Below are 13502 nucleotides of genomic sequence, written 5' to 3'. Positions count from 1 at the left end.
CACCCACAAACGATAAATAGAAAGAAATATAAACTCGAAACAGATCAAAGCAATCCAAACAAACCACAAGACAAGATATACGTGGAAAAACTCCAAACTAGGGTAAAAAACCACGGATGCAAACTTTCACTATGAAGAACGAACAGAGATTACAAGGTAATATACTAACATCTCCCTTGGAAGAACATGAAAAATCTCTTGCCCACATCTTAGAAATATTTTCCAATATTCACATTAACACTAGAATAGCCTTAGGGACCCCAATTTATAGTTTTAGCAACTTCCCTTTCGCACCCTTGCAAAAGGCGACACAGGAATCCGCAGTCCGCATCAGATTTGGAAACGAATCTGCGTAAGCACGACCAGTCGAGCGGACCCCACGACCAGTCGTATATGGCCCACGACCAGTCGAGCACCTCGGACCTAAAAACTGATGCTCACTGGAGTTCGAGTCGTGCCAGTCCATGACTGGTCGAGTAGGGGGGCCACGACCGGTCGTGCGCAGCCCCAGATATGGCTCCACTTCTCGACACAACTCGATCCAAAACTTTTGTGGCCCACAAAAAGTTTTTAATGGTGTGCATTCAATCACGTAGTATTTCCTGTGGTGTGGTCCACTTGAGATGTGAGATGGAAAAAATGGTTCGAAGGCATACATAAAACACATACATCACGGTAGGGCACCGGCCAGTAGCGACGTAGGTAGTGACAGGGTAGGTATGCAATCCCCGTCCATTGCATCGAGGCTTTCTGATAAGGTACCAGATTCGAAGCAGGCGCACGACTAGCTCCGTACAAAAGTGCCACGTCACCATAGCAGAATATCCTCCCTACTGTGCATTTTTGGCATTGCTACTTTTCCAAAACCAATCATAAGGAAAGAGAGAATAGCGAAAGGAAATAGACTTCTCTTTACATGCATTGAAATTTCATCCTCTCAAAGAGGAAAGAAAAACAAAAGAAAATTCATCGAAACTATTGTAATACATACAGTCGTTTCTCTGTTCTTTCAGGCAAAAATGGGCGAAGTAAGTGCTATTTTTTGGACTCCTCCCATCGATTTCTTTCTATAAATGTCTTTTATTTCTGTTGGATTTTGATGTTTTTGTAATCATGGGTCAGATTTATTCACAGATTTCTTTTCTTTGGTTCGGACAATCGCAATGGTTGCGACTTGAAGTTATAGCTTCAATTCTATCTATATAGAAGAAGGCTATAGTTCTGATGATGGACAGTCAACATAATTCCTTTTTTATATACTTTATTAGATCGTTGTATCCCTTCGACGCAGACCAAATCGATTGTCGCATTTTCATGGACATGGGTTTATTAGTCCAACTTACAAATTAAAATAGTACAAGGAATTTCTTTCTCCTTCTTCTTCTTATTTTTGTTTTTGTTTTTCTTCTATTGAGCACTGTTAAACTCACATGTGTATAAAAGGCAACTCATGATCAGGAAGGTATCACTATGTTGATGTCCTAGCCCAAGAATCTGGTTGGTCCACAAATGGACGCTGATAAAAACTAAGTATGGAAGTGTTTAAAGTTAACCACATGTTTCTTACATCATGGCCTACCTAGTGAGTGGACCAACCTGTCCTTTATTCAAGAACATGTGGTGGTGTGTAAATGGCATGCCTTGTATATATACACATGTGGGCTAAGCAAAGCTTTTTTAAAAAAAAAAAAAAAAAAAAAACAGAGATGCCTTATTTTCTACTGCTAACTTTATTTATGGCCTCTACGAGAAGAGCGAAGAGGAGAAAAAGAAAGGAGGCGAAGAAAATAAAGAAGAAGAGAAGAAAGAAGAAAAAAAGGAAGAAGTGCCTGAAGAGATAGTGCTCAAAGTGGACATGCATTGTGAGGGCTGCGCGAAGAAAGTGGAGAAATCGCTGAGAGGATTTGAAGGTACAAAAAATATATAAATCCTTACCAGGGCTGTCAACAAGCTGACCCTAGTGTTAGCTTTGCCCTAGATTTTCAACTGTTCAGGCCAGGCCTAATTAAAAATTTTGGCCCATATTGACAACCTTATTTCTAACCATGAGATCCTTGGCATATTCATTATTTATTTAAACAGAAAATATTCACAAACGTCCTACTGCGTAGGGCCCATCATGATGTGTGTCGGACATCTATGATAGAAAAGATAAGCTAGTTAAAGATTAAAAACCAAATTTTCTTAATTTGGGTATTTTTGAAAGCTCATACCATACAACTTTATCCTTATGGACGACTCAGGCCTAACAATCTTATCTCTTGGTGTTACAATCTTTAACACCTCATGTGATTGCCCATGGTTTTAACTCAACTGAACAATTGACTAAAAGTTGAATCTTTCATTGGCTCATATTCTCTATCAATCCATGCCATACTGAGCCATGAGGTTAAAAATCAAGCCAATCGCCACTGAGAGCAGTTGAGAGTGGACATGTGTCGGACCGACTGTGATGTAGTTCAAACATCCAGCTTGTTGAATGTGTGCATCAAAGAGGGGTTCCACTAAATTTCAGGCCATTTCACAGCTTAGGTGGACCCTTGGGTCATTTTAGAGGTTTTAGGCAATGATCCTCACTACTACAAATGGTGTGATCCACCTAAGTTCTGAATACAGCTGATTTTTGGGGGCCTCAAAGTTCTAAAGGAGGGTATTCATAGTTCATATTCCACATAAAACATCAGGGTAGGGCCCACTTTTCTCAACTTATAAGTTGTAGTAGGTTTGAGTTTGACCCTAAAAGAACATTTGCAATTATGCATTAGTTGGAGAGTAACTCAATGTTACAACAAGCTGCATGTGAAATTTCTACTAGACATGCATGGATTGATATTTACACCCTCTTACTTTTACATTTACACCCCTTTTGCTTTGGAATTGCAATAAAACCCAAGTTAAAGAAAAGAAGGGGGGAAAGCGGATGCATGAGAAACATAAGGTGTAAACATCACTTTTTGTGATACTTTTAGGCCATTTTTATGTATCTTGCCATTTTTTCTACAAATTCCTGCAGAAGAGAAATTACCAAGATGCCTTCACTTATTTTTTGAAAAAAGTAGTAAAGTCGAGTATTGCGGTGCGGGCCTATGTGGCATGTGTATGACATCCAACTCATCAAATGTATGCCGCTCCATGCTCAGATGAAAAAAAAAAAGGCCAATAAAATCATCAGATGGGTTACACATGACTTTAAATATTTTGAGTACCATACATTGTTTCTTACAGTATGGCTGACCTTATAATTGGATGGTTGAGATTTTTAGCTTATTTTATTATTATGAACTGCTTGGGCATCATACACTTATCATGTGGGCCACAATTTGAACTTCCCACTTTTTAAAGGAAAAAATAAAAAGAGTATTTTCTGCCATTTTATACCTCAAAAAGCCTTTCCTGAAATTTCAAATAACTTTTTTAACCAAATGCATACACAATTATTTTGTGTATAGTTGATCCTCCACCGTCCATTCTAGAGAAGATTTTGAGATGGTGGTCACTTTGAAATCCAATTCCATTACGTAAGCACACTACCTGACTACCTCAGGATCGTTTGGAAGAATGGTGGGTGGAAGACGGGCTGTACACATGACAATGGTGTAAGGCGTATACACCTAACAATGGTATATATTTTCTTTATTTTTAGGAGTGGAGGATGTGAAGACAGACTGCAAGGCTCGGAAGGTGGTAGTGAAAGGAAAGACAGCAGACCCTGTAAAGGTGTCTGAGAGGGTCCAGAAGAAGAGCGGCAGGAAAGTAGAGATAATTTCACCTTTGCCCAAGCCTCCTGAAGAGGAGAAAAAAGAGGATGATAAGGACAAAACGGAAGAGAAAAAGGAAGAGGTATTGCTTTCCTCACCCATTGTAATCTCTTAACTCGGCCTTCTACTCAACTGGATTGACTTGGTGTGGGTGTGGTGTGTATGTGTCAGACAACCGGCGGTTGATATAAAAGCTCGAGCTTTTACATAAAGTAGTTGCATGAACTAGTATGGTAACGGAAGATCTTGGGTTCGAATCCCGAAAGTAGGAAATATACTATCAAAAGTAGAAAATATACGATCAGAACATATTCCCCAGGTGGGGCGTTTCTGGTGTGAGATATGTCCCTCCACTGTAGTGTGAGTTGAGTGTTCCTCCACCCTTGTCCAATATGTTTTGGTACGAAATTCTCTGGGTGGGACGTTTATGGTGTGAGTTATGTCTCTCCACTATAATATGAGTTGAGTGTTCCTTCATCCTTGTCCAATATGTTTTCGTATGGAATTCCACCCTACTTGGGAGAAAAAGTGTTAAGAGTGTAAAGGTTCATTGATATACATTGATACGCCATCCTCTGACATCCATGGTATTAGAGCGAAAGTCTTGTGTTTGAATTATGAAAATAGCACATATGCCACTGGAATATATTCTCTCAGGGAAAGTCGTTTATGGTGTGAGTTGTGTGTCCCATGTGAAGTTCCATCTCACACATACTGGGGGAGTATTAGAGTGTAAAGGTCTCTTATATACATTAATACACCATCATCATTTTTTAGATGGGCCATACCATCTAAAACCATGTGAAGAAATGCCTAGAACATATAAAAGCACTTGATAGGCGAGTTTTGGATGCAGCTAAAACTTGGTCCGACCACCCCTCATCCAAGTGGGACACAAACAATGGATGGGCTGGATTTGTGAATCGCATCTCGGTGGGCCCAATAAATGATTATGAATATTTTAATGAGAGGGTAACGCCTCTCAACTATTGTATGTGGTGTGGCCCACCCAAGTCATGTATTGACTTGATTTTTAAACATGTGGCCCACCATGGAATAGTGCATTTGACTGATGGGGTAGATGTTCGACACACATCATGGCGGGGCCCACATAGCTTGACCTCATGGGAAGTTCCCATGAAGTCGACCTCATAATACCATTATATATATATATATATATATATATATATATATATGAATAAAATAAATGCCTATTGGTCAAAGGTAAAGATCATCCAATCAAACCAATTATGGGGTTATGGCCCCAACTGGGCCCATGGTTTGACAAGTTCCATTTAAAATAGATATGCATCATGGATGGCTAAGATGAAAAAAGAAATAGTCAATGGACTAATTTTTTACCAACCAATGTCCATTATCAATTAGAACCATCCAATCTAATTCTAACTCTGGGGTTGAAACATCTAAAGTGGGTCCATGTTGGTTTGAATTAGACCTTCTTAATTAGCTAGTTGGATTGGGATTACTACATTTTAGTATTAGTCGTCCATTTATCAGCAAACAATTGAATTGATAAGATCATTCAATTAGTTGATAACTTTTCAGCTATTGACGCAGGGAAGGACGTGAGGTCGAGCATCGTCTTCCCTAGGGGGGGGGGACCTGTAGACTCCTCATAGAGACTTCTCGAATCCACGAGAAAGAAAGAAAGCAAAATAAAAAATAAATTCTATAAAATTCAAAATTAATTAATGATTGAAATAAACGAGTTCACAACCCTTTAAATAGGGGTTCCAAGCAATGGGAGAGAAATCAGAAGCAAACTACAACTAAAACTCCTAGAAATCATAACTTACTATAAATAGTAAACTTACTATTTATAAACGGTCGTGATATCTACTAGTGCGCAAGGTTTCTGGTCAAAAATAGTAAGTGTCCTATTTGGCTTTACTAAGCTGTTCTCCTAATTATTCTAAGCTCTTTTCACGGTGAGCGCAACTCCTAAAGCCCAATGGATGAAGAGTTATAATCAAACTAAAACTTACTATTTATAGTAAAAATGGAATTAAAATAAGGAAACGACCGTCAATCGGGGGGTATTTCGCATCCGGCTTGCGCAACCCGGCTTAGCTAGGTTAAGTGGCTAAAGTAGCTCATTCTACCCTAAAATCATATATTTTACACCCGATGACTCATTTCACATTGCCAGATACGCCTGATCTAATGTCTAATGGTTTAGGTCACTTCTGTCATCAACCGGGCCTTTTCTGATCCATCTTGGCTATGAAACTGTCCGCGACCCCCTCTACATTAGCTATGCTCCATCCAAGATAAACTATTGGGTTGGGCTAATATGAATTTAAGTATCTTTAAATAACTTGGCCCTAGTCTCCTCAACACTGTTTGGGCTGAAAAGGCTCTAGCCTTATTGAGCCGAGGCTTGCTAGGGTTAGCCCTATAGGGAAAATAATTAAATGATTAAAGGGTGGAAATAGATTAATCATTTTTTTTCAATCATCTACTATTATTGAGTTCCATCATATAAATAATTTGAATCATTAAACTATGAATATTTGGTGGTAGTTATTGTCTAATGTCTTAAATCTTTCTATAATAGGGTCTATCAATGCCATTAATAGACCACTCGATCCCATCGAATAAATGTTGATACCATCAATAGATTTTTGATCCCATTGCAAAAATCATAGTTGATTGCTGGATAATTTTAGAGGTTGCTACTCGATGGCATCGAGGGTTCTTCGATGTCATCGACAGGTCTTCGATTTCTATCGATGTCATCGATAGGTTTTCGATCTCTATCGATGTTATCAAAGGTCTCATCAAAGACACGGAATTGCGTAAGTGCGCAATTCGTTTCCTATTTTGGTCGTGATAGTATTTATATCAGGTATAATCGATATTGGAGAGGGATTAGGGCTTTCTAAGTTGTTCTAAAGTATTCAAGGGCATAATTACGGATTGAAAGGAGATTCAAGGGTTGTTGAAATCAATAAAATCATCTATCTCTTATAATATTATTTTCATAGTGCATTATTCGTTATTTTATGTTGTGATTTTTTCCCATAAGGATTTTTCTGTGTGAAATTCAATTACCTTTTTTGTTTGGGTTTATTTGTGCAATTGCAATTACTTTGCTTCGCTCTATATGCTTCTACATGTCCCAACAATAGCCAATAAACTATCTATTATTTTTATATGATGGTGGGCTGATTGATAATTGGACACAGGGAGGCTATCTAGTCCATTGCCACACTTATTAGGAAACACATAATCTAATCCGAGGCGAGCCTCGTTCGGAGCTTAGTTTCTAGATGTGGGGCCATGGTTGATCTATCCAAGCCATTGATCTAACGACACCCATCAATGATGGAGAATTCCCCCAATTTTTTCCAAATTGGAAGATCTTAGCCATTGGATCTTTAATCTTTCCTCAAATAAATGTGATTTGTTCTTGCATTTCTTTTTAACTATATATTTGCATGCCAACGACAGGAATAGAAGGTTAGAGTTGACCAATCAAGACTATATTTTGGAAACGATCTGCGCATGATGGGGCCGTCAGATCAATGGCTTGGAGATCAACCATGGACCCCACATTTAAACAAATAGAGAAATCAGGCCACATAAGAACATGATATTGTTTGATAATTCAATTTACTATATGCTGCCCAAAAATATGAGTAATATTCATTATTTGTGATTATTTGTTAATATTTAATTTTTCTTTTTACATGATAGCCCGCCGTGATAACAGTCATATTGAAAATCCGCATGCATTGCGAAGCTTGTGCTCAAGTATTACAAAAGCGGATCCGAAAGATGGATGGTACATTTCAAATTCCCATTTCTCCTCCTTTGTTTCGTATGAATATATAGCATATGCATGTATGTGTGAATAGTAATCTGCGCGTGTGTGTGAGTGTGTGTGTGTATCTGTGCACCAACTATATGCCATTATACGTGTATATAATCTAGAGTTGGGCATCCAGTCGCGTCGAACTGAGTTAGGGCTGACTCGACTCAATTCGGTTTTGAAATAGACCTGACCTGAACTCGGTACTGAGTCCAGCATGCCTGACTCAATGAACTTGGTACTGAGTCCAGCAAGCCTGACTCAATCCAAGATCGGGTCTGGCCTAGACTAATCCGGTCACAAGTACCGAGTCAGGTCGAGTCGGCACCGAGTCGTTCGAGTCGGCACTGAGTCTGTTATCCACGGGCTAAAATCACAACTCAAAAACCTAGGTGCACTTGAATTGCAGCCTCTCCATCAGCTACACAGCATCTCATACCTGAAACGTATATATATATATATATATATATATAAAGTTTTGGATCAAATCGAGTCAGTACCAAGTTGGATTTCATGTCGAGTCAAGTTGCATTACCGGGTGACTTGAACTTGACTCAGTTTGAGTTCAGATTGGACGAAGTCTACTGGGTTCAGATTAACTCACCACTCGGTTCAAATCGAGTTGGGTCTAAACGAGTAAGACAAGTCGACTTTACCCATTCAAGTCGTCTCATGCCCAGCTCTAATATAATCTATCAGCCACCCTGCATTTGTCTTTTGAACTGGGAGCTGCTAACTCAAGACAAGATTGAGTTTAGCTGGTGTACTATATAACTAGGCCGCAAACATGGTCTTAAGACTCGAAGACTTAAACCCTCAGTTGAATCGTGACTCGGCCGAGTTGGGCGAGTCACCCATATTTTCAATGCTGACTCTGATGTTGTACTGGATCGAACTTAGCTGAGTTAGATTTGACTCAGAGGAGTCGATTCACCAATTCTTGGTTGCAACTCGGCTGTGCCAAAGCTATTGTACCAATGGGCTCAGAAAATCCGGACCTTGAGCGGCCCGATTATCAAACGGACATGAAATTAGGCCGGACGGCTGTTTAGTACTGGGCCTTCAGTTCCAACTCAATCCTGCCCATCGAAGTTACAATTGGGACCATAGCTCCATTGGGTTGGACCCATGGGTCCATATTAGAAGCCCAAGCCTCACCTGGGCCAAGATTGGCCAAACTGGCCCTTTGCCAGTTCCATTCTCAGCTGCATGTGGGTGACTTGGACTGACTTGTCGAGTCACCACGGCAAATAAACACAACATGGACTGACTTGTCTAGTCTAAGTCGAGTCAGGAAAGGAATTGGGTGTCTTATGATGCAGAGCTTTTTTTTTCTCTTTCTTTTTTTTAAAAGAACTGGGGATTTCATATATTGAATTAACAGAGTAACTACAGCCTGACGCTTAGTGCGCGCCTAAGAAACTAAACCCGACCATAAACAAACCAAACCCACAAAGAAAAGGAAACCCCAAAGGACCCAGGCACCCTACAGAGGGAACAGCCCAGGCCCAAGATGACAAAAAACACCCTATAGACATTCGGGCTTCTGCAAGAAAAAAAATTAATAATAAATAAAAAAAAGGAACCCGAGAGAAGCATATCATAAGAAGAGAAGCCGAAAAAAAACCCCAAGCTAATGCAGATGTAACCACTGTGGGAGGAAAGTCGAACTGCCCCCAGACCCAGCCTATCCAAGAAAAGGCCGCCTCTCACATGCTTAGGTAGGAGCGAATATGATGTAGAGCTGGTCGCAGGCACTTTCATGGCAAAGATGGACCAAAGAAGGCCCAATGTGGAAATGATCTGGACCGTCAAAACCTTAAATCATTTATATCTCGCAAATCGGGATGAGTTTTTCAACAAATTATATATGATTTTGGGGTAGGAGAACCTACTTAAGCCAAGCAACCCCGCTATGCCAGGTTGCCCATGCCGGATTTGCGTGTATTGCTTTTGATCGAGTATAACTTTTGATCCTTTGAGTTGTAGAAGTCACCTTTGAGTTGTAGAAGTCGTGCCCAACATGAAAGGACTTAGAAAAGTTAGGAGAATAACATGGTTGGGCTAAATTGGACACTTACTGTTTTTGGCCATAAACCATGAAGTCTAGTAGGAATAGAGGTCTAGGGTGTTTGAGTTGGCGACTAAGTCTGAAACTCTATCCTAAGTTTGATTTCCTTATTTAAAGGGTTGTAATTTCTTTTTCTTTTTCTTTTTTTTTAATCATCAAGTTATTTTAAATTTATTAGAAATTATTTCTGGTTTCATCCCTTATTGATACCTCGTTACGTCCCTCCCTACGCCGTCTTATTTAAGTTGACTAGGACAAGGTATCAATCCACGAAGACCAAGTTTAATAGCTTGGCCCAGCCCGGCCCATCTTGTAGGCACAGTCAATCCAAACCTGGTCTAAATAGAGGTGGGCCTGGGCCATTTTGGCCCATTTACAAATCTGGATAGCCATAGCAGCTCTAAACTCAGTTTCTACCCAGTCCAAATCAAGCTGGGCCTGGGCCAGCTCGGCCCATTTTCGAACCTTCATCTCAAATGATGGAAACTCGTTGATCTTTCTTTCGATGTTTTGCAGGTGTACAGTCGGTTGTAACAGACATGAACAATGATCAAGTCATCGTGAAAGGCGTGGTGGATCCCACAAAGCTCCTGGAGAACGTGCACCGTCGGACCAGGAAACAGGCGGCGATCGTGGAGGAGGAGAAGAAAGGAGAAGAGCAAGAGAAGAAGGAAGATAAAGGAGAAGGAGAAAACAAAGATGGAGAAGAGAGCAAGGGAGAAGATGATAAGAAGAACAACGCCAAGAAAAGTGAATATTGGCCACCCAAATACTACACGGAGTATGCTTACCCTCCTCAGATCTTCAGCGACGAGAACCCACATGCATGCTACGTAATGTAGCAACCCCACATGGGCCGATCAGTGATCTGGACCGTCCAATGCATGGACACCACTCTTCATGTGACACCTTCAAAAAATCACATTGATCAGATGTTCCGTTCCATCCAATCAAATACCCTACAAAATGAATGGATTAGATCCTCCACAAGGAAACCAATAAGGTTCAATCATTTACCTGGATCATCCATTCAGTAGCACCCATCTTGTATGACGTTTCTCTCTAAGTTGATGGTTTAGAGAAAATAAAATTAAAAGGTCGATTTTAGGATGGATGGTTAGGAATATCCAATCAATGTGGTCTTTTCATAAGTTCCCATGGAGACTGGGCCAGACTTTATGGACGGTTTAGATTGGTGATTTGACCATAAATGTGTCTAAAAGGTCTGATGTGTACTTAAAGTTTGGGTACACTCTAGTGTACCTAAGCATTCCGCATACCGTACTACTTGCGCAGTTTTCATGTATGGTTGTACACACGTTTACTTCTCCTAAGCTAGGTATGCCAATGCATGTATGGTGTCTATGTGAAATTTAAAAAGTAGATTTAGAAAAGAAATTATTACATTTAGATTTTAAATGTTAAAATTTAAAAGTTAATTATTCTCCAAACTATGTAAAAAAAAAAGATCTTCTTTTTATAAGTTTTTGTTAGGATATGAAAGTAGTCTTTATTTGTATTAGTATAGTGGAAAAGAAATCGATTTTCACAGCTAACTTTGCTTACGCAAACAGTAAAATATATCAAATTTGAAAAAAGAAAAAAGGAAAAAAATAATAATAAAAATAAACAACAACAGTCTCATTTCAACTAGAGAGAATTCCACTAAATCCAAAGAAGTCAAGTAGGATATAAAAGGTGAGTCATTTAGAGAGCGTTTGGATCATAAGTTACTTTGAAAAACCTAGTTATGCCATAAGTAGCTCATCTTAGTTTTTATTTATTTATATATTTGGTAACCCACGTACTTATCAATCAAAAAGTTGAAAAATATTTTTGGACTTTTCATAAGCAATCATCCCTCAAGTTTATTTGATTCCCTCACATTCACCATCCATCATATGGGGCCAACTTTTGATGTGGACCATTCATTGTGTGGGCCTCACTTTTAATGTGGGCCATCCATTATACGGGACCCACCTTGGATGTGTGCCATTCATCACAATGGCCCGACCTTTAATGTGCACCATTCATTATGTAGTGCCTACCTTTAATGTTGGTCATCCATCAAGTGGAGCCCGCCTTCAATATCCACTACCCATATGTGGAGCCCACCTATGATGTGGATCATCCATCATGTGAGCCCCACCTCTGATGTGGGTCGTCCATTGCCTTGGATATGGGCCACTCATCATTAGGGCTGACCTTTGATGTGGATTGTCCATCATGTGGGACCTACCTTGATGTGCACCATCAATAATGTGTGGCCCACCATTATTAATTGTCCATCATGTGGAGACCACCTTTGATGTGGACTATCTGTCATATGGGCCCCACCTTCAATGTAGGTTGCTACTTGTGAAGGGCTTGCCTTGGATATGGGTCATTCATCATTAGGGGCTGACCTTTGATGTGGACCGGCCATCATGTGAGGCCGGCCACCTTAATATGAGTCATCCATTTTGTGGGGCTTAGTTTCAATGTCCATTGTCCATCACATGGAGCCTACCTTTGATGGGTAGGCTCACCCTTGAAGTGAGTTGTCCATCATACTGGCCTACTAACTTATAGTGCTTGCTTGGATACCACCTAATATGTTACCTTTTCCACTTACAATGGTAGATAAGTTACTTATTTGAAATAAGTAAGTTTTGTTTATGATCAATTATATATATATATATATATATATATATATATATATATATATATATATATATATATATATATATATATATATATATATATATAAAGTTACTTAATCACTACCGTTTAATAAGTAGAAATCAAGATAAGCTACTTAAGGCATAAGTAGCCTATCTAAAGTAACTTCGATCTAAATGCCACCTTAGATCAAAGGTTTGGACTACGAAACTATGAACACCATGTGTAAGGAATCTAGCCCATTGGCAAGGGGCGCAGATTGGTACCACTCCACGAGGACCTGGTAGAGATGAACAATCATGTTAGCGTTCTATGGAACCTCTTATGATGTATATGTTTTATCCATGCCATCCATATATTTTGAAAGATCATTTTAAGGCATAAGCCCAAAAAGGATGCAAATTAAAGGTTGAAGTGGACCACACCACAAGATGTAATGGGGACTTAACTCGTTGAAAACTTTCTAGGGCTCACTGTGATGTTTATTTGTTGCCCTGCCTATTCATAAGGTCACATAGACTTGTCTGAAGAGAAAACATAAATATCATCTTGATCCAAAACTTTTGCGGCCGCCGAGAAGTTTTTAACAATTGGATTTTAATCCCCACTGATTCATGTGGTGTGGTCCACTTGAGCCTTCAATCTACCCTTTTTGGGCTCATGCCCTAAAATGATCTTTCAAAATGGATGAATGGCATGGATAAAACATATGCATCACAGTAGGTCCCACAGAGCCCCTATTAAAACCATCCGTGGGTCCTGGTGGGGATAGTACCCAATCCACACCTGTTGGCAAGTATTAGAAATGATTCCTCTATTGCTATGATGAGGCCAGATCCATTGAAAAGTTTTGTAGGCCAAGCTTGAGCTGGATGCGGATTGGCTACTGACAGGTTTGAGTATGGAGACTACCGAAGTGTCGTCACCAAGTTCTGTGGGCCCTACCATGATGTATATGTTGTATCCGTACCGTCCATCCATTTTTAGAGATCATTTTAGGGCATGGGCCAAAGAATGAGGCAGATAGAAATCTGTAGTGGACCCCACCACAGAAAACAGTGGAGAGAGTGATGCCCACCATTGAAACCTTCATAAGTTCCACCGTGATGTTTATTTGAGATCCAACCTGTTCGTAAGTTAACAAAGGCATTAAAGAAAGGGGAAAAAACAAATATTA

At 39.7% G+C, this 13502-nt stretch overlaps 1 protein-coding gene across 3 annotated transcripts; it reads left to right on the top strand.

The window, feature by feature from the left end:
• The first annotated feature begins 858 nt into the window (after positions 1-858).
• Positions 859-10992, top strand: LOC131229234 (heavy metal-associated isoprenylated plant protein 7-like). 3 transcript variants are annotated; one of them, XM_058225134.1, is made up of 6 exons: positions 859-913; positions 975-1028; positions 1751-1910; positions 3644-3840; positions 7479-7566; positions 10181-10992. In XM_058225134.1, the coding sequence occupies exons 2-6, from the start codon at positions 1020-1022 to the stop codon at positions 10504-10506; spliced, it is 780 nt and encodes a 259-aa protein (XP_058081117.1). In that variant the 5' UTR covers positions 859-913; positions 975-1019; the 3' UTR covers positions 10507-10992. The 3 variants fall into 3 exon arrangements, with proteins under 3 accessions (XP_058081117.1, XP_058081119.1, XP_058081118.1); XM_058225136.1 differs by having other exon boundaries at positions 873-1028; positions 1754-1910; XM_058225135.1 differs by having other exon boundaries at positions 884-1028.
• The last annotated feature ends 2510 nt before the right edge of the window (positions 10993-13502 follow it).

The sequence above is a fragment of the Magnolia sinica genome, chromosome 16, assembly GCF_029962835.1.
Source record: "Magnolia sinica isolate HGM2019 chromosome 16, MsV1, whole genome shotgun sequence".
In the NCBI taxonomy this organism is placed as follows: Eukaryota; Viridiplantae; Streptophyta; class Magnoliopsida; order Magnoliales; family Magnoliaceae; genus Magnolia; species Magnolia sinica.
The sequence above is the reverse complement of the archived record's forward strand: the minus strand, read 5'-3'. Positions and strand labels throughout refer to the sequence as shown.